General features: G+C 47.2%; 2 protein-coding genes and 1 non-coding gene across 3 annotated transcripts in view; all 3 read right to left on the minus strand.

The window, feature by feature from the left end:
• Positions 1–22,039, minus strand: part of LOC144162977 (pancreatic lipase-related protein 2-like) — a 40,096-nt gene extending 18,057 nt beyond the window's left edge. Inside the window, exons 1-3 of the mRNA XM_077693735.1 lie at positions 21,349–22,039; positions 15,058–15,338; positions 6,603–6,749 (exon numbers count right to left, since the gene is read on the minus strand). Of these exons, the coding sequence (XP_077549861.1) occupies positions 6,603–6,749; positions 15,058–15,338; positions 21,349–21,454 (534 nt within the window). The 5' untranslated portion in view covers positions 21,455–22,039. The remainder of the gene's footprint in view (positions 1–6,602; positions 6,750–15,057; positions 15,339–21,348) is intronic.
• LOC144162976 (uncharacterized) lies at positions 10,340–12,485 on the minus strand. The gene is made up of 2 exons (XM_077693734.1): positions 12,131–12,485; positions 10,340–11,958 (listed from the first exon to the last, which is right to left on the minus strand). The coding sequence occupies exons 1-2, from the start codon at positions 12,416–12,418 to the stop codon at positions 10,480–10,482; spliced, it is 1,767 nt and encodes a 588-aa protein (XP_077549860.1). The 5' UTR covers positions 12,419–12,485; the 3' UTR covers positions 10,340–10,479.
• A 1,678-nt stretch (positions 22,040–23,717) lies between the features above and the next one.
• Trnat-ugu (transfer RNA threonine (anticodon UGU)) lies at positions 23,718–23,789 on the minus strand. Its single transcript has one exon. It is a non-coding gene; the product is annotated as a tRNA-Thr (tRNA).
• Positions 23,790–24,199: the final 410 nt, after the last annotated feature.

Consider the following 24,199-nt stretch of genomic DNA (forward strand, 5'->3'; position numbering starts at 1 on the left):
TAATAATAATAATAATAATACTGCTACTACTACAACTACTACTGCTACTACTACTGCGACTACAATAACAACAACTAGTACTACTAGTACTACTACTACTGCTACTACAATAACAACAACTAGTACTACTACTACTACTACTACACTACTACTACTACTACTACCACTACTACGACTACTACTACTACTATTACTACTACTACTACACCTACTACTATTACTACTACTACTACCACTACAACAGCAACACCAATAACTACTACTACTACTACTAATATTACTACTACTACTGCTACTACAATAACAACAACTAGTAGTACTACTACGACTACTACTACTACAACAACCACTACTACAACTACTACTATTACTAAACTACTTTTTTTAAGAATGGCAGTTTTGCCAAGCACTTAGCTCTTTCAACGCTCATCTGAGTGGTTAAATGATATCAACGTTTCCACGCGACTCAACTATTACTCCAGCGGCCAGGTATTTTGTATTCCCGCTGTCCAACGTGTTTCTCATGAGGTGTATTTCAGAGGCTGATCGTCCCGCTGGGAGCACACATCCGAGCCGCGTAATACTGGTTCCATAGCGTGTGGCAGAAATATTATCTCAAACTGCCATCGGATAATAGGCATGGTCAATGGCCTTGTGTCCATTCGCTACCCTTCCTCAAATTACAGAAATTTTGGCGCCCCCCCCCCTTTTTAGCGCCCATGTAGTAGGCCTTAATTAGGGCTTCTTGTAGTAGTAGATCAACAGCCCAAATGTTACGTAATTTGTTCTCTCCTCAACAGCTTTGGCTTAATGATGTCCAATTGTTATTCTATTGCCATCGTAATGAGTTCGCATCGGGGTTTATCGTACTGTTACTGTTATCTGATGGTACGAAGTTAATTATTTCATGGTCAGATTTCTTGCCGCCGGTGAAATACGCCTCGAGCGCTGCCTGTAGGGGCGCCACTGAAATCCCCCTAGCGGCCCGTTTCGAAAGCAGTCGCGGGAGTCTCCGGCACGTTCACTACTGTTGCCGTTGCTTTTGCGGCACGGTTGCGACAGATATTTTCCGTTTGTATGCGTCGGAAATACACATTCATGTGAAGCAGTCATTCTGTTTGCAAATTTGGTGTATTTACGAGAGTGTAAATGCTTCTGACGCGATCTTAGCGTGGTACATTCGGTACATCACAGGCCGGCGTCGCGAAACCGGCATATGCATGGACTTGATTGTAATTCCGCTGCCCTGAAATTAACTAACCGTACCTCCGTAAGCAGCGTTCGTTCAGGTGATCATGCTGCGCCTATACACCATGATGTAAATCGGTTTCGTGTGCTGACATTATCTAGAGGAGCACTCAAACCTGACAGCACGCCAGTTACGCTTCATATCTCAGATATTGATCACTACCCTGAACAAGCCAATGTAGCATAAATTTCATGGACATTCTACGCAATAAGCACAATGGATAATGCAAAATTGGATGCGGGAGTCACCACAAAGAATTTACGGCTGGGCCGTCTCGTCGCGAGGTGAGCCCTCGCAAACAGTCATCATCTGGTACATATATCCTCCGCTTATATCCGCGCCCGCGACTAAACGCTTCTTGAAAACATCGTCATGTGATATAGGGAGACTGCAGAATCAAGCACAAAAGTGAAATCAGAGGGCCTTATCAGATACCACACTCTTCCAACGACACCTTTTATCGCTTGTAAAATTACTGTATACTTCAACAAATGCGTCCTCCGAATGATAAGCTGTTCGTTAAAGTCGAAAAACAAAATAAAAGTGAGTGCGCAGCTTGTGTGTGGGATTACTAAAACGGTCATTTCTTGATTTCGCTCGGCATTTGTGCACAACGATATAAGCGGCCCTCTCCACTTTCCAACTGTATTGGAAAATATCAGTGCATTGCGTATCTAGTTGGTCTACTGGGTCCTACCTGGTTTAAGCTAAGAAGGACGTCTCTAGCATTTCCGAAGCTGCACTAGGTTTTTTTCATTCCCGTACGAGCTCTAATGGTGCTTCCGGACATAGCAGAGCATTTATTTTGCCGTGGTTTCATTAACTCTCCTTGGTCCTTGATATCAGGCGGGAGTGGGCACATATTTAACGACCCACAGATTTGGAATATACTTAACATGTTCGTCTGGCCTCTGTTCTCATAATAGGCACAAGTTATTGTCAGGTATTAGATAATCACATCCCCGAATCATTTTTTTCTGCGACTTATATATTCGAAACAAAACCGCATTCGTTGTCCGCGCTGCGAAACGAAACCAACGTCTCACTGTGTCATTATCAGATCTAAACGAGGTGACAATAGGATTCACTCGCGGCTGTCATATTCGGAGATGACACTGGTGATATGCTGCTGCCGTCGCCGACGCCCGTAACAGCGACGAAGAAGCGCGCAGTACTGCGTGTCCGGATAGCTCTTGTTGGCGTTCGCGCACTCTATTAGGACGCAGCTGTTTTTTGAAGTACCCTAAACGTACTATTTGCTCACAGACATCACAATAACAAGTTGTTTATGGCATAGAAAAACAAAAAGAAACGAAAGAGAACCAAAACACCGCATGTGCCGCTATCAGCTACGCAGCGGTCATCCCGTGAGCGCCGCAGAGAAGCGGCGGCAGGAGGCACAGCGATCGCGAAGCTCGAGGCGTATAGCGGGCAGCTCAAAGCCGAAATTCTACTCACGTGAGTGACGATGGGAGAACGCGAGTGTTTTAGTTGTTTTTATGGCAATGAGAGAATAGCTATGGGTAATCGTTTCTCGGTCTCATCAGTCTCGTCAGTTTTTTCCGTATTTTCCCGAAGAAAAACCCGTCCGGAGAATTCCTCCCCCTGCTGCGACCGGGTGGGCCGTCCTGAGCGGAGCTCCGTGGAACTTGCTGCCTTGCGCTCCGCTTTGCAGTACATTCTTGGGCAAGAAGCTTCTGTGTGGGTGATTTTCACAGATTCACGGGCGGCGCTACAGCAACTAGCATCATTCCCGCGCGAGCAACTGGCATACGAAATACACACCCTGCATACACAAGCTGCCAGAATGCTTCACGAGGTAGTGTTACAGTGGCTACCTGGACATTGTGGGGTGAATGGGAATGTGGTGGCCGACGAAACAGCTTGCGCGGCCCACACCCAATCTAGTGTCATCCTCCCAATTCCTTTCTCTAGACGTGACGCCGCGACACTTGCGTACTCCGTGGCGCGGCAGTCACAACTCTCCACATGGACGGACGGGACAAAAAATTATCAGCCACTATACAGAATCGATCCCGCCTGCACTTTCCGAATGCCGTGTGGCCTGGGAAAGCGCGACGAAGCAGTAGTTCACCGCATTCGCCTCAACGTCGCTTATACCAGCCACTACCTGCACAAGACGCGCCGAGTTGCCTCCCCTCACTGTCAAGTATGCAGTGTCCGTGAGGACATAGAACATGTTCTGTGTGTGTGTCCCCGTTATGACACCCCGCGGCTAACCTGGAAGACAACTTTGGGACTGCGTGCTGATGCACCATTGAAGCTTTGTGACGCCATTGGTCCTTGGCACTCAACTGCCGCGGCAACACGGAGTACACGGGCTTTGGTGTCATTTCTCCGTGACTCCGGCCTGAACGAAACTCTGTGAATGTGTGCCTTAACTTCACTTCTGTTTGTGCGCCGTGTGCGTGGTCCTGCATTTGTCAGTTTGTGTGCTTATTTGCTTTTGTAGTGTCTGTGTGAGTTTTTGTGTTTTCGTTTCCCTTCACTTTCGCACATCTCATGTTCATGTGGAGTAGCAAGCCAAGCTCGCTGCCAGGCTGACTTCTCTTCATTCATTAAAGGCATTCCTCCTCCCTCCTCCGTCGCCTCCGACATAAGTGTGGTAGCGTGGTGTGGAGCGAGCGGCCAGCCGCTTTTGCAGCCGTGAAGAAGTCTAGAAGCCGTAGGCTAACGTAACTGTTTACTTCACAGCGAGAGGTGAGCCGAAGCCAAAGAACAATGCCCCGACGGGCGAGGTTACAGTACAGAACTCGAGCAGAGTGACAGCATTGATTCACTGCTCAAACAGGAATGAAAATACAGCGCATAGGCGGGGTCTATTTATACCCAAAGCGCTAACGGTCAAAACAGCGTTCCCTCTAGATTGTGCACACGCCACGAACGTCACAGACACACACAACACTCTTTCCAGAGTTCGTGAGCAGTCGGTAGTAGCGGCGCACGCTGAGTCCGAGAGAGGGGAGAGAGGAGGACTCCGCTGCGAACGCGGGGCTTCCGTGTCCTTGGGGCGCGTTGAGACGTGCCTCGCCGGCAACCGTTGAAGTTTGGAACGCGCCGAAAGATAGGCGCCAGAGATCCTGGGCTTGTCGAGACGTGAAAGCGTGAGTCACTGACGGGGAGGGTCTGCCTGAAAGGCGCACGTAGTGGAGGCTTCACCGCACAGCCGAGGAGTACTGAAACGAAGCCCAACGACGGGCTCAATCATGACACCCCGATGCCAACGCAATGGCTGGAGCACAGGGAGGATTCAGGCCTCATTTAAAGGGACAGCCAACCGCTTATAGAGTGAAGCTGTCTGCGGCTAGGAGCCAGCAGATTATCTCCGGCAACAGAGCGATGTAGACAAGTATTGCAAGCGAGCGTAGCGCCACCTTGGGGCCCCGTTCAAACCCCCGGGATCGTGAAACTGTGCGCCACACCTTCACCGCACGGAAAAAGCCATCAAGGAAATATACCAGGTCCTAGGGCGTTAGTATTTGTATAATGCCCCAGAAAAAAAAAATGTTTTCCCAGCAGTGCAGTTACGCTTAAAGGTGAAGCTGACTTTCAGGGGATCATGTCTAGGCTTGGGCTTTGTAAGCTAACTTTCCCACGCTGTCTGTTGCACAGTGAAGCAATGGCCATCTACGGAGGGAGCGTGATTACAAAGAATGGCTCTAACTCGTGTGTTATCAAAAGTATCCCGAAACAAATTATAAGACAATTAGCCACCAGGACGACCCTGCCGTAACAAAGTTTCGTTTACTTGTAATGATTAGTTAGTTCACAGCGAAGTTGTAAACATTACAGAATTACTGCCTGCTGTCAATACGCAGCCATCTACAGAGGGAGTATTGTTACAGAAAATGGCTGCAACTGTTGTTTTACTGGAAATATGTGGAAACAAATTAGATGACAATTAGCCGCTCAAACGACTATAACATTACGCACTCCACCTTTCCTGGTCATGCCTCTTCAAAGAATGTAAGGGCACTGACTTTTTCGTGTAGTCCATGTTGTATAGCTCATATGAAAATTGATTGATTGATTATAGGGTTTAACGCGCCGACGCAACGCAGGCGATGAGGCGCGCCGTAGTGGAGGGCTCCGGATTAATTTTGACCACCTGGGGATCTTTAACGTGCGCCGAAATCTCGTACACACGGGCGTTTTTGCTTTTCGCCTCCATCAGAAAAGCGGCCGCCGCGGCCGGGAATCGAACCCGCGACCTCGTGCTCAGCAGCGCAACGCCTTAGCCACTGAGCCACCGCGGCGGGTCTCATATGAAAATCAGCAAGAGATTTCTAAATTAATTATCGGAAGTAACTTTAATTTGGCAGCAAACTTCTTGGAATTTGAATGGTGGCGCCATCTATAGCGTCTACACGAGACTACCGTACGCATACAAACAGCTTCGTAGGTTTAAATGCATGGTTCAGAAACCGCGTAAAGGAACGGGAAAGACTGCACTGTATTATTGTTTCAAATGGGAACTCGGAAGTTTTTACATACCTTTTTCTTCATCTCACGTACAGTTAGAAGTTGGCGCACAGATAACTCTCATGGTTGCCAGCATTCGTTTTGGCAGCGTACGTAAGGCTTCTGGTAGATCTAAAAATCCCACTTTCGAACGTTCTAGCGCCCCACCAGAAAAACCGTTTCGGTTCAAGGGGCTTTAAGTGACGCCCTTTCATTTGTTGGGGAGAGCGCATACTCTACAGAAATCGATTGTCTGTCCTTTAAAGGAGCCATGAAGAAAAAATATAACTTCGTTTAATTTGAAAGTACTAGGATTCAGTATCTCACTCAGCTCCATTACAGCCACAAAAGATGTTTTTTAACGAAAAAAAAAGCAACAAGTATTTAAAAACTTTCAAATTTTGCGCCACAGGGACGTGTTATGAGCAAGAGTGACGTCATACGGGCCAACAATAAAACATAATTTTCAGGGCGTTAACTGCACGTTAGCATTCAAGTGATGCGGTCAAATGGCACTAGAGGCCCCATTACAGACGTCCAGTCATGTGTCGTCGCGACACGTCAGTTAGGCGGCCGCCAATCGCACAAACAAGGTTCCGTGACGTCATAGAAAAGTTGCGGGAAATTGGCTAGGGGGTCGCGACGGCTTCACACGTTTTCTTTAATATCTCCGTTGTTTGTTCGAAGATTGCGATGATATTTGTATCATTGTTATCGGGACTAAGCAGTCTTTCTAATAAACACAACTTGTATTTTGTCTTCATGGCTCCTTTAACCATCCTTCTTGCTTCGCATGTGTCCGCTTCGTTCTGCTCAAATTACTGGCATAGAGTTCAAGTAGTGTATCCAAAGAACAGGGTACCCGTGTTACCTGAAGCTTTTTGATGAAGAGGGCAATTTCAGCCCCCACCAGTCGCGTGTTGGCCGTCGCCTGAGTGTAGGGGAGACCGTTGCCGCCGCGCCAGTCCACGACTATGACGTTGTAGTCACCCACTAGCAAAAAGGCCGTCTTCATTTCCTGTGATGGAGAAGAAGACGCGACCAATTCGCGGAACCCTTTTAGTACGGCACGTTCTATCTTTCAGTATAAATGAAAAGGTAAAAAAGAAGCACAAAATCAAGAGTGACGTTATAAATTATTATTTATATTTATTATAAATATAAATGAATGACGTTATAAATTATTATTATTATTTTTGATCTACGTCAACGACCTGCCATCTAACACAAAAACCAGACTCCGACTTTTTGCGGATGACTGCGTCATCGGCAATGCCATTCGTAACCCTAGCGATTCCACTGATCTTCAGGAAGACATTGACACTATCGTTGCATGGTGTGCAAAATGGCTCTTAACCTTAATAAGTACCGATCCATGTCCTTTTCTCGTAAACGCAGCATCGCAAATCACGCATACCATATCAGTTCAGACGAAATAACTCGAACAGACTGCTATAAGTATCTAGGCGTTCACTTGACATCGTCATTATCATGGGTCACTCACATTGAAACAATATGCGCACACGCCTCACGCACACTTGGCGTTTTGCGCCGCAATCTCAGATTTACATCACCAGCTAGTAAAAAAACTTGCATATCAGACATACGTTCGGCTTAAATTGGAATACGCTTCATCTATCTGGCACCCCTCACAAGCATATCTCACCTACGAACTATAGAATCCATCCAGAATCGCGCGGCTCGCTTCATCATGTCAAACTACTCGCGTAAATCTAGCATCACTGAACTCAAACGCACACTTGACCTTCCATGTCTCCAATCACGTCGAATCATCTCGCGTCTCTGTTTGCTTCACTCGTTCTGCTATCACCCACTAGCCAGGCACCCTCGACTTCAACCCCCGCCCAGAATCTCGCCGCGCCTCAACCATAGCAAACCAATCGCACACATTCAGTGCCGCACATCATCGATGAAAGAATCTTTTTTCCCTCATGCAATAACCCTGTGGAATACCCTGCCCGACAGTATTGTTTCGTCCGCTGACCGCACGACTTTTCGCGAGAAACTAGCAGTGCATTTCACCTAAATGGTTTTTGTTAAAATGACTTGCTAGTTGAACCATGTTTGTAACAAACTTTTAGTGACCCATGCATTCTGATGCTTATTACTTATGTATATTGCTATTTTATTTGTAGTCTATGATTTTGAATATTTTTCTGCTTGCTTGTTTCCTTTCTGAGCGATGTTTTTTGTTCCCTTTCTTCGTCTTTTCTTCCTTTTTTCGGCCATTTGTGTGATGAAGAGTCCCTCACATATTGTTTGTCCCCGCCTTATGTAATGCATGAAATAAATGAAATGAAATGAAATGCACATACTGAAAGCGTCATAGAAGGCGTGTACCTGTGCTTGTCCCATGTAATTACATATTTGCGAATCCTGTTGACCTCAAATGGACTGTAAAACTGCACTGACGATTACTGTACTCCCTAATGCAAAATTTGCGCGCAGCGCAAACTGCGGTCTCCTCGCTCACGGCGCACATCTGCTAGGTCTGATGAAGTGATCGCGTGATGAGGGAACGCACTGCGGCACGCGCTACTCTGCCGTTATATATATATATATATATATATATATATATATGATTTATTTACAGTGAGGTCGGATGGTGTAGGACGAGCGTAGATGGTAGAGCGGTCCGTGAATGATGGTGCCAAGCCGGAGTGCAACCTCGTTCTCCTCTTCTTCCAATCAGCTTGCTCAGATGGTTGACCGTTGAAATGTCATAAACGCATCCGCGAATATACGGCACTGATGGTGTGCGTAACAATATATATATATATATATATATATATATATATATATATAGACTGAAAAGATAAAAACTCACACAGAGCGCGAAAAAAATAAGGTTAGTAGAGACAGAGACAAACGAGAAAGACTTAGAAAATAAAAATAAGTTTACTGACGTTTCAGGGAGAGGACCAACACCACCTAGACTACTTCAGGCCTCCGCACTGCTCGCGTGACGTCACGGACCTGGCCCGACGCAGCTAGCTGCGGTCGGAGCAGCTGCGTGCTTTGTGCGCACGTTCAGGGTCGATTTTATTTAAGAATGCCAGCAACCTTCATGATAGAAGCGTGTATAATTTATAAAGAATTTACACGCAGAAAACTAAAAACAAGAATACTCTTTCTTTGAAGTAGCCCCACGTTTGGCATCATGCGCTGCCACTGAATAAAGTTACCAAGAGTTGAATGACATTAAAAATGAAATATTTATTCACAAATACACAGGTTATGCAGTTGCTCACTATACTTTTTTTCACACACACATCTTTGCAGCAAACTAATTACATTTTTGCAATTGTGTAAAAAATATGGTAGCATGTAGCACATATATTACTTTATATACTTATATTACAACATTATTCACAATCACGATGGCACTGCTTCATTGCTACCAAAAGAAATACTTGCACATAAAAAAACAACATGTTAGCATACAACAGGCTCGGTCCTTGTTTGCATGTCACTTCCAAATTACACATGAGTGATGCTTCATTACAAAAAATGTCAACACCTGCACATGCAAAATGACATCCGCAAACATAACTCACTTCAGTGTAAGCAGTTTTCTCTGATTTGTAGAGCTCTTCTGCCTAGATATGCTGTCATTTCGTCGAGCAACATAGTTCTTCAGAAGTGTGTTAATGGCTGGCCTTATGATGTTTTTCATGACTACATCTGGGTGGTGGCCGCTCATGCAACTGTCCAGTTCCTCACTGTCGCTTAGCAGGAAGAGCATAATACTCTGGAGGGCCAATCGTTGATTGCCTTCCACGTGAAACTGGTGTTCATACACTTTGCTTGTAAGATGCTCTAGAACGACTTTGGTTGATAGAACAACGCGCACCACAAATGGCTTCGGAAACTTTAGGCCTCCCCGGCTCATGCTGTCAATCAACAAATGATCGTTCATCTCCAGCTCTCGATCCTCAATGGTGAGTTGCGTGCGACAGTCATCGCATGGCTGGCGCTTCAGTGCCGCATATGCACAATAGCCAGCAATGTACGTTATGGCATGCATGTCACCAGCCGCCGTCTTTAGGTTGTCTTCAGTGAGTGTGACGTTGTATTTGCTTATTAGAGTTTCAGCATTCAGTGCCCTTTCCTCAAGTTTGGAAAAAGGCATGTCCTCTAGAATAAGCGTGTTCTGAAGACGAATCTTTGCTTCTGCCTCAAAAACTTGGGTTATAGAAACATTGTAATGTGACCCGCAGAGCTGTCTGTACCTTCCAAACCTTGCCTCTAGAGGATCAGTTTGGAACTTTCCCAAGAGTACGTATCTAAAGCCAAGCTCGTGCAGACAGTACCTTGCTAGTTCGATCAAGGCATAGGTGCTCAGTCGTAGAGCAAAATGCGTCTCTTTGGTCAGACTGTTAGACTGAGTGCCTCTGCCGCTCCAAGCGTCAAGCCAGGTCACAAACTTGTCCAGGAACTCAATCTGCTGGCATTGCATGTTGCTCACTGGCTCCTGCCAAACATCCCTCTGTCTGTGCCCCTTTTCCGGTGTTTTGACGTTCACGACTTTCCACCACTTAATAATCAGGTCAATAAATGTTGCGGTTTGTTCAAGCACTGGTAACTGCAGCTTCTCGCCTTCAATAGCTAGAGCCGACGACACAAAGCTGTTGAAAATCTTGAGTGCCAGCTTTACATTTTGACGCTCCAAGTTGGTAGGATAGAGTGCTTTATATGTAAGCCCATGCGCAACTTTTGCCAGTTTGTCATGTTCCATCTGATACAGGCGTCGCAGACAAAAAAAGGAGGCTTTCTGGTCGCTTCCGTTTTCTGCGGTCACTTTCAAATGACGGGTAATGAAAACACTTATCATCATCTTTTTGGTTTATCCAATTATTTCGCACACATTTCAACAAATGCACAGTGTCCACTACATAAAATAAAGGCTGCTGTGAGTTTGCAGGATGCGGGTAGACAATGTCTGGTTCTTTACCATTACCAAAAAGCGACATCATTTTCCTGTTGATGGCGTTGTTATCGGTTATCACCGCGACAACATGAAGGCCAGCGCTTTCGAGGCTCATAATCACCCTTTTCAAGACATCATGTAGCTCATTTGCTGATATTCGGGTCACAGGAAGAATGTGCACAACATCCTTGTATGTCGACAAAAGCGACTGAACCATGAAAACATGGGCTGTTTTAGCTGGCTCCGCGGAATGAGCAGCAGATCCTGTTAAACAGCCACCTTTGAACTCGAAAAACTGCTGCAGGTGTATTTCATCCAACATAAGCGACACATTTCTTTCGTGTTGCTTCAGAATGCCCGCTCTACGCTTTATGAATCTCAAAAATCCCTCCTCACTCTGTTCTTTGGAAGGGCTGACATCACAAGCTGCGCAAACTCTTTTGACTGTTTCAGGATGTGGCAGCACTAGCTTTCCACTGTGGCGGAAAAATTTGTAAGCATGTGGTGAAATAGTATGCAAGATACTAGAAAAAACAAGAAGGTCTGAAGAGTACCTCACAGCGTTGGCCTTTCTCGTTACGAGGTGACACTGCTCCTTTAGAAACAACAGTGCGTCAGCCCTTTCGCTTTCCTCTAAATCCTCATTCGTGATGTCATCAAGAAGGGAAACGACTAGGTTTAAGGTTCCTTGCACTTTGTCCTGTTTCTGGATTGGTCTCTCGCTGCTGTAAGTCTCCACACTGTCCAGGAGATCAATGAGCACCCGAAAATCGAAGATTTTTGAAGGAATGCATAGCTCTTCGCTAGAAAACAACTGAACATTCCTTAAAAACACGCTAACAGATAAGTCAGAAGTCACCACCACAGACACAACTATTTCCGGGGCTTGCGATGTGATCTCGACGTGGGCAAAAATCACGCACGATTCACACACGGTAGGGGACCAAAACACCTTGTTTCGTGTGCGCTCCATGCTAGAGGTAATGTCAAGGAGGCTCTGAACTTTGTTCTCCTGTGACTCGGCTTCGTAAGTGACCTTAGACTGCTGGATGGCATGCTGAAGTAATTCATTTTCAGTCCTCCTCCTCTTTTCACCAGGAGCTTCGCGTGTCTTCCGCATATCAGACACGTATGCTGGACAGTCAGGAAAAATTGTTGGCAGTGCGTCAGCCGTCAGCCTTGTGAGCTTCATGGGCGCTTCGATGGTCCGCCCGTCAACGTCCGTGTATGTCGACGTTGTCCTCAAATACTGGGGCTTGAAGTGGCGTTCGCACACCTGCGCACGACCGAAATGGGCACGCAAATTTTGAAGCTGACTCAACAGATCGTCGGATGCAGCAAGCGAGTGGACCCACATAAATGGAAGGATCCTACGAAAATCTATAGCTTTATCGCAGCTAGTATAGTATTCACTGATGAGGACTAATAATATACACAATTTCGCTTACCTTGGGGTCCTTCAACTGTGCAACATCGACATCGTCGCGCCGCACCGCACGTTTCCAATCGTCTCTTCGCTTCGGGTCTTTAGGGAACGAGAACAACCGCACTTTTGGTCCCCCATCGTAGTTTCCTCGGCACATTGGCACACAGCACCGGCCCATGCTTCCAGAAGCGCGCGCAACATAAAAAACACAGCTTAGGGACACAATTTCTTGCGATCGGAACACACAACAAAGTAAACGACCACGTGCACGGCTACGGAGATCCCGTCGCCCGCAAACATGTTCTGTCATGCGGCGAGAGAGCGCGGAATGCTTGGCGTGCAGCGACTAGCGCCATCTGTCGGGAACGCATGGCAACTTTTGGCGTCTTTTCGTCGGGCAAGGTGCGATGACGTCACGCCAGTACTGCGCGGGAGTGCGGGGGCCTGAAGTAGTCTAGTTGGTGTTGAGAGGACTCCCTCTCCCTGAAACGCCAGTAAACTTATTTTTATTTTCGAAGTCTTTCTCGTTTGTCTATGTCTCTACTAACCTTATATATATATATATATATATATATATATATATATATATATATATATATATATGTATATATATATATATATATATATATATATATATATATATATATATATATATATATATATATATATATATATATATATATATATATATATATATATATATATATATATATATATATATATATCGCAGCGCGTTGCCGCCGCCGGCGACCATGTTGTTGCAAATCGGGTTGCAACCTCGCGCGCAAATGACGCGTGGTTCGAAAGAGCCACGCACGTAGTAGTAGTAGCGTCTCCCGAAAGTGTGAGGGGGAGGCAGCGAGAGCGATAGCACCACAGCAGTGCGTTCCGCCCTCCCCGTCACACCCTCGCTATAGTAGCTCCGACGAGCATCTCATGCGGGCTCAGTATACTGCCCTCCCCCTCCCACTTTTGCCACGTTTTCCTCCGCCGTTTTTGTCCTGCACTAGTGGAAGTAAACTGTGTTGGGCAGTGATTGCTCGATTCCCCCGTCTCTCCCTCTCTCTCTCTCCGTCTCTCTGTCTGCTAAAAAAATTAAAGCCGTTCCACTCAACGTGAAAGCTGTCGTAAATGCAGAGCAGTGATTCGCTATAACGGCCGGTGGCACCGTTATCCGCTTACTGCTACTACCCATCACGCTCTTCGCCTCCCTGTCTCACTTCTCTCTTGATGAATTGAACGGAGGTTTGTCCAAAGCAGTTCAAATTTCCCGCCTTCGCAGTGCTCGCGCGCCCCCTGCCTGGAACGAACAGCGCGAGCGGTTCTCGCACGTGCCGGCACCTTACTGCGCAGTCCACAACGCGTTGTTTTTGGCGGCCCCATCTCCCCGCGAGGGGGACTCGAGTAAATGCGTCGCATAGGGGGTGGGTGTATTGCGTTAACGTTTAGTGTTTGGGGAGTTGGTGGTAGTGAATGCGTTGTATCAGCAGCTTCTTGACGTAGTTTGAATGAGTCAAGGATATAAGGCGCGTTCATAGCCTCCCAATCTGTGTTGGCTTTGTGGCGCAGTGGGTAGAGCACCATGTACATTGCGTTCCGCCCGCAGGGTCGAGGGATCGAAACCAGGCTCCGGATAGTATTTTTTTTATATAGTGTAAGGGGATGCGGACAACGACGGTGCGGACTACGACGGACGTCAACGCGGGTGACATCGTGAGTTACTGAAATGCTCTGCATTTAAAAGTAAAGCTGTTTCACTCAACGTGAACGCTGTGGTGAGCGGAGAGCAGTAACTCGTCATAATGAGCTGTGGCGCCGTTATCCGCTCACTGCTACCACCAATCATGCTCTTTGCCACCATACTTCACTCCTCTTCAGACGAGTTAAACGGAGGTTTGTCCAAAGCATTTCTCATTTACCGCCCTCTCAGTGCTCGCCCGCCCCCTGCCTGGAACAGCGCAAGCGGGAGTTCTGTTCTTTTTGTGCCTCTTTCATCCCGCACGTGCCGGTGCCTTACTGCGAAGTCTGGAACGCGTCGTTTTTGGCGGCCACGACTATCGTAAAAACCAATCCAACGGGCGTTCTTAACTAAATGGACGCGGAGGCTGCCGGTTATATATACAAATTCTGCCTAAGTGTAGTCGGGAGAGGTGAGTGAATGGGGTTCATTTGGATTGAGCGGAGTTCTGTTTGATCCGTATGCAACTTGGGATGAGGAGGTGGGAATTTAATCAGGTTTTCTTTGTAGTAGCATATATTCTGAAATTCTGAGCTACTGCAAAGCAAACCAGATTAAAGTTCTACCTCCTCATCCCAAGTTGCAAAGACAGGATCAAACAGCACTCCGCTCAATCCAAAAGAACCCCTTCCCTCACCTCTCCAGACTACACAAACTTTATCAAACCCAATACCCGAAGCTGTGCCCCAAGTGCAACCAAGTAGCCACCCTCTACCATATGGCAGCCGGGTGCCACAAAATTCCCAAACACCCTCTAACAGACTAACAGTGGAGTGAGGCACTGTCTAGCGCCGACTACGACGAGCAGTGTCGAATGATCTCCAGAGCAGCCACCGGCGCTCTGGAGGCTGGAGCCCTGGACTAGGGGCACCCACCAGGTCGCAATACCCATGAACACAATAAAGTTATTCTCTCTCTCTCTCTCTCTCTCTCTCTCTCTCTCTCTCTCTCTCTCTCTCTCTCTCTCTCTCTCTCTCTCTCTCTCTCTCTCAAATGTACCTGCAGCTTTCTTTGCGCTAAACAACGAAACGAGGAGATGCATGACAAGCGCCAGCGGCTCAGGAGTTTCGAACGGTATTGACCTATATAAACCGCTTCGTTTTCGAAGCCTCTGGGGGACTCCGCTACGACGGTACGCCGTGGGTTCAGCGAGTGAGCTACGACGACAAAGTGAGCCCCTAAAGTGCTTTGCACTTAAAAGAGAGCCGCACCTTGAGCCATGCCCCGAAGAACACCGTGTCCAGCCACCCATGCGTGATGAACTTGGTGGGGCGGCTGGCGTTGAAGTGCGTCCGGTTGATGTGCTCGAGGCTCGAGTTCCACGTGAGGTAGTCTTCCTGCGTCGGGTTCTGGCGCGTGAACAGCAGGAACTCGGTGTTCACCACGTGGCGACCTTCGGGGAAGAAGTTGAGCGGCCGGTATAGCTTGTGGTAGAAGGGCCCGTCGATGCTGAAGCAGCCTAGCTCGCCGTAGCAGCGCCTTGTCGGCCCCTCTGCATGTACACGCGGGAAGAGCGCACAGGATGAGCTCTTGGGAAAACCACGAAGGAAAACGCCAACTAAAAGCAATCATAACGGTTCAAAGCAGTCATTGTGCGACAGCGTTGAGAAGGGGAATGGGTGGAGGTTTACGAAAAAAAATCCCGGGCCATCTCCACTAACGTGAAACCTGGTGAGGGGCGAAGCATGCAGTGTATGAGTATAGTGTTGGCGTCTTGACATTTTTGCCCACGGAAATGAAACCGTTGGGGGGTAGAGGTATACATATTTGCTGTAAAAGTGTCGAATCTTCTAAGCATGAAGCGTTCTAACGCGAGGCGTTGGAAAACGAGTGTCCCGGTGTTTTTAGTACGCATTAAGTTCCATCGCGAGGCGCTGGAAAACGAGTGTCCCAGTGTTTTAATACCGTGACCACATAATACGAACGACGACGACGACAGGAGACGCCAACAGCCCGAGCCCCTAAAAGGCTTCGCCCCTAATAATATTTCCGGCAACTTCCGTTGCGAAGTGGTACAACAACGTATTCCGGGAATGTTTTACGCAGACGACATCGATCTTTTAGCTCATAACCAGACCGATTTGCAACGGCTCATAAATATTAGCGGTCAGGAAGCCACTGACCTCGGGTTAAGTTTGAGCGCTGAAAAATCTGGAATAATGGTTTTCAATGACGCAGCGCTGACGCAGTGTCAATCCAGCATGTCGAATTACCCAGAGTCAAGCAATATAAATATTTGGGAGTGTGGATAAACGAAGGGAATAACTACTTAAGAACTCCCGAGGAGCAACTTAAGGGTAACGGAAAGCGAAACGCAGCTATAATGAAGCATAGAGCTCTGTGTGGGCATAGCAAGTATGTAGTAGTGAGAGGAATGTGGAAAGGAGTAATGGCTCGAGGTCTCACATTTGCGAATGCTGTACTCTGCTTAAAATCAGACGTTCTATCAGGCCTTGAAATGAACCGAAGAACAGTAGGCCGCTTGGCCTTAGGCGCGCTTGGAAAAACAACTAATGAAGCAGTGCAGGGAGATATGGGCTGGGTGTCGCTTGAAGTTCGAGAAGCGCAGAGTAAAATATGTTTTGCGAGGAGTTTCAGAGCAATGGATCAACGTAGGTGGACAGCTAAAGTTTGTAGGTACCTATACATGAAAAGCGCGGACCCGCAGTGGCTGAAGAACACTATTAGGCTAACGTTGAAATACGGAAAGGACAGTGTAGAATCCAAGACAGCCAAGGTAATAAAAAATTGGCAAGGCAGGTAGAAAGGAATAAATGGAGATAAAAAATGGAAGCTAAAGTGTCGTTAGCGATGTACAGGGCTGAGAAATTAGACATCAGAAAGGAAAATTTCTACGATAATTCCAAGGGCAGTGCTTTGCTTTTTGAGGCTAGAGCAGGTTGCTTGCGAACTAAAAGCTTTGTGGGGAAGTATACATCAAATAACGGGGTATGCATGGGTAAGCACGGTTTGCGGAAAAGAAACAGAAACTATGCGGAACATAGTGTTAGAATGCGAGGGTATCCATCCAAATCTACACGAGAGAAATATTCGGCTTCCAGAAGCACTAGGATTTAAGGGTAGCAAAGAGTAAGTTAACTTCAAGGCTGTCGAGGCGACGAAAAGAAGATTAGAATGCTGGTGGACGAAAACCAGAGATGGGAATATTGCCTAGGACAGTTACCACCTGTAACAGAAAAAAAAGTATTTTGTGCCTAATATTTTTTTGTGCCTGCCCTAAGCAGCGCTAGTATTGAACCAAGAGTATAAAACAGGTATATTAGTCGTTCTTGGTAAGATGACACATCGTCACCCCGCTACAAAGGGGATACTAATAGCAATCAACATCATCGTCGTTGCCGTTCTTAACTTGCACACGAATATAGCAGCCCTGCAGCTAACATGGACATCGACTCCCTTGGACTTTGTGAAGAGGAACGACTTTATGTAAAAGTTGTAGAGATTCCCAAATGGGTACTGTCAAATCAATACTTACGGTCGCTCTGCTATTCGCCGAGCACCTTTAAAGACGGCTTCATTAGTACACACACGTGCGTTGCGAGAAAGACACCTTTCGCGGCGCCATATAAGCAGTCCGATACCAAGGTAAAAAGGCCCTCCTAAAGCATTTTAATAAGCCCATCTGCAAGAGCCCAGGTATCCTTATCAAGCGCTTTACTCCGAGCACATTCAGAGTCGGCTCCACTGCTATACACGAATACATTGCTACACCCAAATGCATTGCAGCACACAAATGTATATACAAATATGCGTGCGTACTCGTTACCCGGAGGACCTTGGGCACAAGCAGTAGACTACAGTCCCGTCGTTTCAGCTGCGTCAACAATAAAATGGGTTGATAGCAACAGTCTACACGGCCTTGTTTTGCAAATACCATGCTGTCATGTTTTCACACCTTTATGCAAGCCGCCGCCCACGTGGCAGCGTTCGCGAGAGCAGAGAAAACAGCCGATTGTGAGCGAATATAATCTGAACTCAATGCCAAAGCACGTTGTTCACCCGATATGGGTGCATCTGTATACCGAGAGATTACGCCGAACATGCTGCCTTGCAAAAGAGTGGGATGACAATGGCATTGAAGGGCTACTGTTTCAGCCTTTCCCGATAAAATGAGTGGAACTGCCAAAGCTGCTTATCGATCTTTTGTCCTCAATTTTCAATGACAAGGCGCAGAATTACAAAACTTCCAGCATGCTGTTTTTTTTTTCATCGCTACGTTCACGCAGTGGAAGAACAGCTGGCGCTGCGGGTGTGCTATTATGTATGTTATCACTGTAATCTTTATCCATTCTTCTTTTTTTTTGCAACACCTTCTCTCCGCTTGGCCGGATTGTCGTTCGCTAGAAGGAGATTGAAGAAAGCAAACACTCCTGCCCCTGCCGCGTCTGCTTGGACGATCATGTGAGCGATCCGCTCTTATCTCTCTCTAATCACCCTTCGGTTCCCATGTTTCGCTCGGCCGAATCCACCTGTATTTTGCACCCGACCGCGCAAGGCTGCGTCGGTATCACGCTCGTTCGATCCAGGAGATTTTCATGGTAGCGTTCTTCTTCGACGCCAGCGACACCAAACCTCTGCCCTGGAGTCGCGTTTAGTATCGGTTGCAGGGGCGAAGGAGGAATGCCTTTATTACCAGAGGGGGCATGAATGCCCTGTTGGGGAAGGAGAGGGACACGGGAATAATCGAAAAAAGAACAGTGTTCAAGGTTCAATCACTTGAAATGGTGGATGGCATTTTAAAGTCCGCGAACATATAGTTCGCAAAATTCATGAAGAGAGATAGGTGCGACGATTTTTGATAGGTATCGGTCCAGGTTAGTACACCAACTTGTAGAGACCACTGGTTAGCGAGTGTTCAGTAACTTTCTGAAGCCCTGAGGGGTTCTCTCGAACGCGTTGCAGGTGCGCTTCTTCATTTGCGGGTGGAGAACCGAGGTCCAATAGTGGCTCGCGACAGGTCTTGAAGTGTGCACAGGTTTACAGGGGAAGTAATTGTTCCTCCTGCATCGCTCGTCGTCCAGTAAAAACTGCGTACGGCTGAATATTGTGTTACGGCTATACAGGTGGAAAGTCGATGTAATGAAGAGGCGCCTGCGCGTTCCGTGACCGTCTCTCTAATGAAGAGACTTCGGGACACCTGTTCACAACTCCGCCGACGCTGAGGCACGTCTCGGGATGCGCGTTTCGCAGTAGCCGCCACGTACAGTGCCGGAGAGCACCATCGCTCTCCCCTCCGCTTTTCTCTTTACTCTCCCGACCTGCTTTCCTTCTCCACATGTCTCCTCACGCTGCCACTACACCCTCTTTTTAAAGCAAAGATTTCTAGCTTTACCAGCCAACGGTTCTTTCGTGGCGTGCGGGACAACCAACTCTTAACGCGTCGGAGGCGGCTGTGGGAAAGGGGGAGAAGCGGCGGAGGGTTTCACTCGCGGAGCACACTAGCGATGGCACCGCGAAGTTACCCAGCGTTCCCCGCGCGGGAGTGCCTGCCCGCCGGTGGCGGCGTCGGCAGTACGATTTTGTCGTCTGCTTTAGCGACAGTTGTTTTGGGCCTGTTTTGGCGCTGCTTCGCGTCCATTGCGCGCTTTCATCGCACGGCTTAATGAACTTCTTCGACAGCACCTCCTGGGTAATCCGGACCCGACGGATCGAAGTGGTCGTGCGGCAAAGATACGTTAAGGATTGGTTTGGAGGCCGGGAAAGCAAAATGTAGAGACCACATACAGACATCTGGCCGCTACAGAAACGCTACCTTTTGCGCACTGCTTGCCACGAATGGGACTCCGCTTTCTAAATTGGTGAATACCAATTCGGTTGTGCTTTAAGAGGTATTACAAATGGCGAAAGAAGCAACTGGTTCTGATAAATAGCGATTAAAAAGTTCCCTCAGCTTTCTCGCAATTCTAAAGCTTACCGAATTAACTAGATTTAGTCGGCATAAAATAAATGGGAATCACTAAGCTAACATGCCGAATTGTTTCGGTGTCTGCGCTTGTGGCGCGCGGTGGTGTAGCCCCGAGCTAGCAGATCAGGATGGCTAGGTTCCGCTGTCTCACCCTTGGAAAGACGCTCTTCTCCATCCATTTTCTTTCTCCCGACTCACGGCCGGGCTACAGCGGCGGCGTCCGCCGCTCTAGCCCGGCCGGGCCAACGCTGCTGCTGCGTTCAGGACGCCACCCCCGCAGATTCCAGGTAACGGCTGGCAAAATGTCTGGTTTCACTCTTTTTAGAGCCGCGTGTGTGAATTCAAGTGACGTCGCATGGGAAATTGTTATGGGTTGCGTTTAAAGCTTTGCTTTCCAACCACCTTCAGAGAGTGGATTGGAGCCAATTTTTTCATCACCACCTTTAGTATCGCTGCGCTTTCATTCTCCACTGTACTCTACTTTCATTACTGCTGGTCGGTTTACGCGCTGACATCGCGTAAACCGAGAGCGAGCATCGAAAAGCTGCCCTATAAAACCTAAAGCCCTAAAGCGAGCTTTTAACATGCTCCCCAGAACCAAAAATATCGGCGGAAACGTTGCAGCGGCCGCCTTACGTCCGTCCTGGTTTATCTTGCGGAAAGAAGCCATTGAATCCTGCGTACACCAACATGGATACGGATATGGATATTGTGAGGCAGATTAAAAAGAATATAAAATATTAAGTGCATCCGCCTGTGCCACTAGGTATAACAGGCTTAACCCAATATTAATATAAAAGAATTTGCCGAGAGGCAAAAGATGTTTTTAACCACCGAAGTGGAAATAAATAAAAGGGGAAAAGCTACCAAGCGGCATCACAGCCAGGAGAGCGGGCCCGGGGAGTCGGTTCGAAGCTGAGCATGTCTTCTGCAAGATTGTGAGAGTTTGAGAATCCTCTCCACCCGAACAGGCAATTTTTTTTTCAGTGTCCTTCAATCCCGATCTATACAGTTTCGGCCCATTGCAGTGGCTGGCTACGCTAGCTGAGGGCAAGCCTCATCCCTTTGGATCACGGCGCTTTATAATGTATCATCCGAACGTTCTGGGGAACCGGCCTCCGCGTCTGGCTAAATCTGTGTTGCCAAGTGCAAAGGATGAAGCCACTGGTTCAGTCTCCACTGCTACCTATGGCCTCATTACTTTTTTCGTCCCACAGGGTTGTATGGTGACAGACAGGCGGGTTGGCAGACATGCAGGGAGGCAGGAATTTATTCCCGAATTCTCTCCAATAAAAGTTTGCACGCACTGTGGATGTGTAACTTATCAGCGCTGAAAGATACTGTTACGTTGCACGAATGTCATGCCGGCTCAGATTAACGCTTGAAACTGGTCCCCTTGGCTTAATCGGAGAAGGGTTGGCACTCGTTTCGGGTGAAGGCAGAGGGAAAGGAACTTTACTTCCCTTTCTTGCGTTTCAACCCATAATTCTACCGCGAATGGTCGAGTCACTTTGCACGTAACAATGTGTTCAACAAATTTAAGAAGCGAAAGTATTGAATTGGGGTTCCCACTCACCTCCTGCATCGGGTGACGTTGTCGAGTCTTGCTCTTGAACTGTTAGTCGTAGAGTGGCCGCAAACGCGAGCATCAGGTAAAGCACTGAGTCCCACTGTCGGTACATAATGCCGAGCAGACCGTCGAGGAGCACTCAAGGTGGTCAGCTGATGATCGTAACCCGCTCTCTTCCAGCCCGAATGCACAATGTTGAAGAAGCATCTAACCGTCCGTCGCAGTGCAGCGCTGTGCTTTAAAGCGCCCTCACCAACCGAGCCGCGTCAACAGGCCTTTCTTTGCAGCAACGTAAACACCGTGGGAAATGTGGCGGACGTGCGGCTAACGTTCCCGCAGTAACTCCGCGATACACGGCTCGCTCAAATAAAGGGACGCTTCCGATAAGTGAGCAGAAAGAACCTCGGCAGTGATAATGATGGCGTGCGTGCATTCACGGCTGCTATTTGCCGATGGTTCCGTAGGACGTAGCGCGCCCACCAAGGTTGCTCCGAACGGTGCTGATAATATAGTGAAAAGTGCGATATTATTCCACAGTCCGAGTAGAGTTCATCGCCCTGTTTTGTCAAAACAAACTTCAGTCTTCAGCTGGCTGGAGGGAAAACGAGCTGGGTCTGAGCAGATGCCGAGACGACCAGTAGCAGCTCTTTTTATGGCGAAACTCTTCGCTTCATGAGGTCTCCGCACCTGACGTTGACGAACCGGACAAGAGGCTGTTTACGAGGCCTTATCTTCCAGCACGAGACAACGCATAATACCGCGAAGCGTTGCGCAAAGATGCGCAATTTTTGGAGTGATGCCGACATGTGTGTCTAACAGTTTCTTTTTTTTTTCTCTATGACGCGGCTCATACCGTGCAATCTGTTTGAGCCCTACCTCTAAGGGTCTTGGTTTTCTTCTTCGCTTCCCGGTGCTTTTCTTGATGTTGGATTCAGACGAAGCAAGCCAAAATCTACATTTCAGAAATTTCTGGATATTTTTGTGTCTCCTTCGCGCTTCGCTCAACGATATTTCACTGCGACTTCGAATTTGCCTGCCGGGATGACATCGCGGCTACTAATGCATTTCACTGCTCACCCGTTCACGGCCACTTCGGCTCGGATGCTTGCTGTATTCAGGAGCATTTAAGCGCATGTCAAAAAAAAAAACAACAACTGGAGGTATTCAAGATTCAATTGAAAATAAAATCATTCTATTTTCTAGAAAGAATTCTGGATGGTTCCCTGACTGAAACCTGTGAATCCGCTTGATGAAGCCCAGGGAACCGTTCCATTACATAGCAGCCAGCGTAAACACCCAAGTGTACAATGTTTGATAGTAGGCCGGCAGGCAAACACAGAGGAACGAAAAAAAAACAGGTAATAATCTGTAATAGAAACACAAATAACGTAAAAAAGAATCACTGAGTAAACATAAGCTAAACGTAAGTTAAAATAAATGCATATATATATATATATATATATATATATATATATATATATATATGGTTATTCTGATGAAGGCCGGTCCCTCGGCCGACACGTTAAACCTTTTCTTTTTTCGACGTGTGTCTTTCTTTTTTTGCTACGACTTGCCGGTGTCCAAGAAATATTTTCCTGCAATATATATATATATATATATATATATATATATAGTTTGGAAATGAGGGGCTCGTTAGGAAATACAGAAAGAAATGCCGGCAGTCTACAACGCCAAAGAAGGCATAGGGGAATGGTTAGACTATTTTTTACCGTTAGTGACGTTACATTATTATTTTTTTTATTAATTACGTGAGAAAGAAAGAAAGAAAAACACGCGCCCAGAGTGGGGACCGAACCCACGCCTTTCGATTAGATCTCGAATGCCTCACCAATTCGGCTATCCGGGTGACTGTGTTCTCCTTCACTTTCTGGGGTATTTATATTTACTACAATTTTATCTGACGCTTGAGGGTGGTAGCCAGAGCCACTCAGACTACACGGGGAGAAGGGGACCTTTTTTTTAACCCCCGGGCCGTGACTCGAACGTCTACAGCCTGTCATAAGCGGTTAACTGGCGGGAAACCCTCTTATGCTACCTTGGCATCAAGGCTGACAGAACCGAGGCCCTCGCTAAGCTTTCGCACGATAATATTGTTTGGAAATAAAGGGCTCGTTAGGAAATACAGAAAGAAATGCCGGCAGTCTACAACCCCAAAGAAGGCATAGGGCAATGGTTAGACTATTTTTTACCGTTAGTGACGTTACATTATATATATATATACCGAAAGATAGGTCAGCAGTCTACAATGCCAAAGGAGGCATAGGGGTGTGGTTAGGCTCTTTTCTTTTTCACTACGGTTAATTAAGTAAACATTTTTTTTAATTATAAAGAAGAAAGAAAGAAAGAAAAACACGCGCCCAGAGTGGGGACCGAACCCACGCCTTTCGATTACATGTCGAATGCCTTACCAATTCGGCTATCTGGGCGACTGTGTTCTCCTTCACTTTCTGAACTATTTATATTTACTAGAAGTGTATCTGACGCTTGAGGGTGGTAGCCAGCGCCACTCTGACTACACGGGGAGAAGGGGACCTTCTTTTCAACCCCCGGGGCGTGACTCGAACGTCTACAGCCTGTCATGAGCGGGTTACTGGCGGGAAGCCCTCTTATGCTACCTAGGCATCAAGGCTGCCAGAACCGAGACCCTCGCTAGGCTTTCGCAGAATAATATAGTAAGGAAATGAGGGGCTCGCTGAGGAAATACCGAAAGATAGGTCAGCAGTCTACAATGCCAAAGGAGGCATTGTGGCGCTGGCTACCACCCTCAAGCGTCAGATACACTTCTAGTAAATATAAATAGTTCAGAAAGTGAAGGAGAACACAGTCGCCCAGATAG

Source organism: Haemaphysalis longicornis, unplaced genomic scaffold (genome assembly GCF_048455015.1).
Source record: "Haemaphysalis longicornis isolate Haplotype H1 unplaced genomic scaffold, Haemaphysalis longicornis Haplotype H1 scaffold_12, whole genome shotgun sequence".
Lineage (NCBI taxonomy): Eukaryota > Metazoa > Arthropoda > Arachnida > Ixodida > Ixodidae > Haemaphysalis > Haemaphysalis longicornis.

Excerpts from the sequence above, each read along its gene's own strand:
- LOC144162976 (XM_077693734.1), bottom strand. The coding sequence starts at position 12,418 with ATGACAGAACATGTTTGCGGGCGACGGGATCTCCGTAGCCGTGCACGT. Across the intron at positions 11,959-12,130 it reads CACAGTTGAAGGACCCCAAG|GTGTGCGAACGCCACTTCAA; the intron begins GTAAGCGAAATT and ends GGTCGTGCGCAG.